General features: G+C 42.7%; 1 protein-coding gene across 1 annotated transcript; it reads left to right on the top strand.

Annotated features, from left to right (window-relative positions):
• The first annotated feature begins 257 nt into the window (after positions 1-257).
• On the top strand, positions 258-5,013 carry DYNLRB1 (dynein light chain roadblock-type 1). Its single transcript, XM_072112177.1, has 4 exons — positions 258-406; positions 1,336-1,411; positions 2,354-2,521; positions 4,582-5,013. The coding sequence occupies exons 1-4, from the start codon at positions 404-406 to the stop codon at positions 4,623-4,625; spliced, it is 291 nt and encodes a 96-aa protein (XP_071968278.1). The 5' UTR covers positions 258-403; the 3' UTR covers positions 4,626-5,013.
• Positions 5,014-6,543: the final 1,530 nt, after the last annotated feature.

Here is a 6,543-nt window from a genome sequence, read left to right as displayed (position 1 = left end):
TCAGAAAAGTCTTATGATGATTAAACTATTTTTGTAGCCCATATCATCCAATCACAGCCCAGCTTACATATTACTCTTATTAAAAGCAAAAAAAAACTGATAAAACTGATCTGTGATCAAAGTTTTATATGGTTCTAGAAATAGAAACAAATATGTCACTCCCTGGTCAAACACAACAAAAGGAAGCCATTTTCTTATTATCTAATGCGCCTGCGCGTTGGCTCCAACAACATGGCGCCGCCGATGGGGACTTTATTCTCTAGAAAGCGACGTTTAGATTTTGGGCGTTTCCTTGATGACAGTCAGGGCGGAACCAACTAAGGGTTTGGTCGCTTGGTGACGCTAGTCTCTACGCATGCGCAGTGAAGTGTAGTGACAGCAGAACTAGGTGCAGGCGGCCGCTATGGTGAGTGATGACCGGGACCGGGGATGTGGAGAGGTGACGGCAGACTAGTACTAGGTGTGACGTCACTATACCACATGGAGTCGACTTCATGTCCTGGGTCCTAATCATAGAGACTGGACCCTATGAGCAGTAATGGTACATGCCAGGCCCATCCGATGTTACACTGGGTGTCAGCATCTGCAGTGTATGATGGGGGGTGGGGAGGTGGTCCCAGTGCTTGGACCTGCACAAAGGAATCCGGACCCTTCTCCAGCCACAGGGACAGTTGGATCCTATAACCATATGACTGGACCACCGGAACCTCCCACTGATCATAAGAACTGGGGGTCCTGCTCTCACTAATTGATGATGCGATATGTTGCACGTTCATCCTGCTGCCCCCAGTGCCAGAAATAGCAGAGGAAAGTGCTCAGGTATCTCCAGCACTCCCATTCACTGTCTATGACAAGTCTGGAGATACCTGAGCACTGTACTCAACACTTTCTGACACTTCGGCAGTATTGAATAGAACGGCAGGATGCATGTTCATACTTCTGCGCCATTCAATACTATAGGAGTGCCAGAAATAGCTGAGCACAGCACTCGGGTATCTCCAGCACGCCATTTCACTGTCTATAATAGGTCTGGAGATACCTGACTGCTGTACTCAACGCTTTCTAACACTCCTGCAGTATTGAATAGTGTGTCAGGACGTATATTCACCCTTCTGCTTCTTTTACCGTCCCCCTGACACAAGAAAGAAGGTTCAGTGTGCCCCATTGTTGACAGAAGAGAGCTTGCGTGTATATTGCTGGGGGGAATAGTGACTGAACCGAGGCTTTGGCTGACATTGAAGGTACATGACGTAAAGTTCTCCATCCTGTGTAGCAGCGGGAGGATATTCCGGACCTGTCATCTTAGTACACGTGTTTTATGCTTGTATAATATAGGCAGACGTTGAGGAAACATTGAAGAGGATCCAGTGCCAGAAGGGCGTACAGGGAATCATCATTGTCAACTCAGAAGGTGAGCGGTGACCTGTCATCTGATGCCGGAGATGAGCCCTTCCAGGGGGGAGAGCGTTCAGTATATCACCCCCACTTATTGTTGGATTGCCCCCCTGTTGATCAGCTGATCACGAGCTGTCCTCCTTCTGGTAGTCACAGCCTCCAGCTCCAAATCATCAGTCCCTGCAACACCATCAAGCAGCCAAAAGACATATCACATGGATCCTGAAATCAGCCGGATGTCCCGTGCTACACGGACATCCCAGATCTATTCCTAGTCTGATGAAGCCGTGACGTTATCACGTTATATTTTCACCTTTTTTTTTTCCAGAGATGCTCCTTTGGCCAATAGGAATTGTCTGGCCCCGTTAACAGATTTTAAGGCTGTGTTCATATGTTCAGTTTCTCACATGCAGTTTTCGATGTCCAAACCAGCAGTGGAGTGAACAAAAAGAGGAGGAGCAGCTTCTCCCAATGACCCACATCTGCTTTTGGCTTCAAAAACTGCATCTGAAAAACTGAACGTGTGAACGCACCCTGATATTGATTGCCCATGGGCAGAATAGGTGATCAGTATCTGATCGATCACCCATCCCTGTTCTCAGACCTATACAGGCCATAGCTGCTATGCTGGGAAGCTCCGGTAGGTCCTGGTTTCTACCATCAGTGTACACAGGTTTTGGGATGATAAATGAGCAGCCAAATTATATCTAGAAACACAGGACTATGACTCAGTGTCTCTTCCCTGACAGCAGATATCAGAGAAATTAGAGTAGAGTCTATTGAATTACAACATCCCTGACCTTCTATGCCAGTGAGAGGTAAGTATGGTGGTGGCTTATTCCCCTCTCACCTCATTGAAAACACCAGCTTAATGCATGTGTGTAGGTGATTAGGAGGAACAGTCAGCCAAAATAGTTTCCATTTTCATACAAAATTTGTATATTTTTTAATTTTTCAGGAATTCCCATAAAGAGCACGATGGATAATGCCACCACCGCACAATATGCAGGTCTAATGCATCAGCTAGTCATGAAGGCCAGAAGCTCCATACGGGATATTGACCCCCAAAATGATCTGACCTTCCTCCGAGTCCGGTCCAAGAAGAATGAAATTATGATTGCGCCAGGTAATATTACTGGATGTTATATTGCGGTGCTGACGGTCACTGTGTGCTGGGATAACCAGGGACACAACCCTTGTACGCACTCCTGTGTTTATAAAACTTGCTCTCCTGATTTCAGGAGAACAAGAACGGGACCCCTCCCCAATCATCACATCATCAAAGATCAGGGCCGGAACCAGGATTCAGTGGACCCCTGGGCGACAGGGCCTTAGTGGGCCCCTTAGCAATAAACTCATGTGGCGGCATTAAAAACACAGAATTTAATGAATAAATAGACAGCTGCTCCAAGAATTAACTTTTTAGTGCTCTACAACGTACATGTACACATTGTAACGAATCCTATGTAAAAATGCCATATACTGCAATACAGTAGTATTGCAGTGTATGGTAGGAGCGATCAGGCCATCTAGGGTTAAAATACTCTAGAGGGTCTAAAAAAAATAGTAAAAAAAAATAAGAATTCAATAAGATTCACCCCTCTGTTCCTACAATTGATATACACAAAAAAACTGTAAAAATCACAAAAACAGGCATCACAGCGTCTCAAAATGCCTGACTGGTTATTCCTGACGGTGAACTCCATAATGGAAAATAGCACTTTTACACCATTTTTCAACACATAAAATTTTTATACAAAGTGATCAAAAAGTCGCACAGTCCTCAAAATGGTAGCAATGAAAACGGCAGCTCGTTTCGCAAAAAATGTCCCCTCACACAGCTACTACACCATAGTATGAATAAGTTTTCATTTTTGAAAATGGATTAAAATACAATAAAACCTATATATGTGGCCCACAAAGTGACACAAATGCATTTTTTTCGCCAATTTCCCCAGATTTGGAATTTTTTCCAGCTTCCCAGTACACAACAAAGAATAATAAATAGCGTCACTGAGAAGTAAAGTTTGATATGCAGAAAAAAAGCCCTCACACAGCTCTGCACACGGGAAAATGAAAGCGTTATAGATTTTAGATGGTGGGAAGCGAAAAAATGAACATAAAAACACCGGGGTACAGTTGCTCCATGAATTAATATACAGCCCCTTTTAACTGTAATAGCCAGGCTCCAATAATTGGGTATATACAGCCCCATGAATTAATTAAATGGACATTAAGTACCATAGTGGCCAATAGAAAAATAATAAACGTTAACTTACCTCAAGCAATGTTCTTGGGCCACGATCTTCAGCGCGACGTCTACTGTGCGGCAACAGGGACGCTGGCGGCGTGAAGTCATCACGTCGCCGGCCAGGGTCCTGCACCGTGAGTAGAGACACTCTGCGACTCTCTCAATCAAGTCCTTTGATGGACCCCCTCGACGTCACCCGCGCCAGCTTGCCGGCTCTCAATTACATCGGAGACACAAGGAAGCCAATGTAATTGAGTTTTGTGATCGGGCCAGTGTGTGTGCCATGGGCCCCTTTGGGAGCTCTGGGGCCCCGGCACTTGCCCGGATAAGCCGGGTGCTGGCGCCGGCCATGTCAAAGATCCTTCTACAAATGATCTGTGTATTGTGTGGTGCATTAACACAGTATACAGATAATGCTCCCTCTAGTGACCAACTGTGGTAATTATTAAAAATAAATACCGTACATATTAATGGAAATTAAAGGGGATGTCTGAGTGTTATAAAATGTAGGACTCTGGCTAGGGGGGTGGGTGGTTGTTAAAAAAAAAAAAAAAAAACATGTACCCACCACATCCAGAGCTCCCAGTGTCCCACACCGTGATCTGTCTTAGACGTGCCCCTGTATATTTATAGGCTATATTTATACTGACTACTTCCGGGGGGCCATGCACACCCACCTGTCACCATAGCCCAGCGCCATGGGAACGGGTGAGCATGCCTGGCCACCCGGAAGTAGTAAACATACAGGGGCGCAGCTCAGACATCGAGGTGTGGGACATGTTTTTTTTTTTTTTTTAACAGGCCCTCCCCATCCTGGGTCCTAGATTTTTATAACACTCGGACAATCCCTTTAATTGAAAGAATTTTATTTTTAATTGTATTTTTGCAAGACCTTCCCTTTTAATTAATAATTAGATTTTTTTTTTGTCTTCTAGATAAGGACTACATTTTAGTTGTCATCCAGCAACCATCAGAGTGACCACCCTACTGCCCGCCGCATTCCTAATCCCCCATTATTAAAATTCCTCCATGTTTTATTGGATTGGACCCTGCTTGGTGCTGGGGATACAGAAGACGTACAGAACATGTCCACTGCCTGCTGTCCTGGAGGATCCGTATATACTGAGCGCTGTTCTGTGGTATCACATCCTAACCCGACCCGTATAGAACCGCCCCATAGAGGTTGTGTTGCATACAGACGTTAACCCTTTAATTATGTCCTTGATTCTCTGTTTTACTATTACATTGTAAACTATTTTATTTGTAAACTTTTTTTTTTTTTTTGCCAACTCCTTGCATTGATTTTCACCAGTAAGAGCAAAATGTGTAATATTTAATCTGCAATAAAACCAGAATAATTAATTGTACTTATTATGTCCCCTGTGTTGGTTTATTGTCACATTTTTGTTGTCTGATTCTGGTTGGATTTAATGGACTGACCGCAGCGCAGAGGACTCTGACCCTCATAGTGATATACAATACAAAGGGGGAGGTTTATCTTTGCATCTTCACAAGTGATTTGGTGTAGAAGCACTGACATAATTGTAATTTCTTAAGCAATGCAATAAATTGTGATGATTCCAGCGACTATGCCAGCAGAGAGGGCGGGCATGGGGCGTAGTTTTCAAATGCCACATCTTCATTTTGCTACATAATTGGACCGGGCATCAAGCCCCCCACCTTCAAAATATGGAACTACTCCTAAACGTAATAGATACCACAAGAAAAAAAGGAGCCACTCAGTTCTCAATATAAAATTACACAGAAAATGTATTTAATTGTAATAAAAAACAAATTAATTACAATGGATGTTAATGGAAGAAATCCAATATCAATGGTCTGAGGAAGCGTGGGCGAAATGCGCGTTGGGGTGTCCATTACATAATGGGTAAGACACTGGTCTCTTACTTTTTATTCCATCCATTGTATATACAGGCAGTCCCCTACTTAAGGACACCCGACTTACAGACAACCCATAGTTACAGACAGACATATCTGACCTCTGGTGAAGCTCTCTGGATGTTACTATATTCCCAGGCTGCACTGATCAGCTGTAAGGTGTCTGTAATGAAGTTTTATTGATAATCCTTGGTCCCATTACAGCAAAAAATGTTTAAACTCCAATTGTCACTGAGGCCAATTTTTTTTTTTGTCTGGATCTACAATTATAAAATATACATTTTCGACTTACATAACCCGGGGAATGCCTGTACTTTAGTTAGTAGTGCATTTCAGCCTAGGATTTATGCACATTGGAGACTTTTAGAGGCATCATTTTTACTATCTGTTACCTCCTTTGGTGGATATACCCCACAGTGTAATACAGGAGTTTAGCCAACCTCGGACCATTGATATTGGATTTCTTCCATTAACATCCATTGTAATGAATTTGTTTTTTTATTACAATTAAATAAATGTTCTGTGTAATTTTATATTGAGAACTGAGTGGCTCCTTTTCATCTTGTGGTGTCTATGGGGGTAGTTTTATCTGCCAGCCAGAACGGCCAGCAGATACATTATGAGGTCTAAGCAAATCATAGGGGACATATAGAAATAAAATATTACATTACATTGCAAACCTATCAAATATAATGGATCTTGGAGACATCTTGGGGTATAGATGTCTTGTGCTTTTTCAAAGATGATTCTCTGAAATATAAAAATTGTCTATGCACTTTTAAGTATTGGATTGGAGGCACAATGGTCACCTTTTCCAGGACAGTTAACCCATTGATTTTTTTTTTTTAATTGATTTTTTTTTTAGAGGGATTAAATTTGAATAGTTCAGGGTCTACAACACAATACAAGTGTCCCCCACATGCAACCCATAGAGAGCACAAGAGCCGTCATCTAGATAAAACAAAACTAATTTACAACTAGAAGTTTCTCCAGGTATA

This window comes from Engystomops pustulosus, chromosome 6, assembly GCF_040894005.1.
Source record: "Engystomops pustulosus chromosome 6, aEngPut4.maternal, whole genome shotgun sequence".
NCBI classification, from domain to species: domain Eukaryota; kingdom Metazoa; phylum Chordata; class Amphibia; order Anura; family Leptodactylidae; genus Engystomops; species Engystomops pustulosus.
The sequence above is the reverse complement of the archived record's forward strand: the minus strand, read 5'-3'. Positions and strand labels throughout refer to the sequence as shown.

Coding starts and splice junctions, on each gene's coding strand:
- DYNLRB1 (XM_072112177.1), top strand. Junction 1,412..2,353: donor CATCATTGTCAACTCAGAAG/GTGAGCGGTGAC, acceptor TTAATTTTTCAG/GAATTCCCATAAAGAGCACG. Junction 2,522..4,581: donor TGAAATTATGATTGCGCCAG/GTAATATTACTG, acceptor TTTGTCTTCTAG/ATAAGGACTACATTTTAGTT.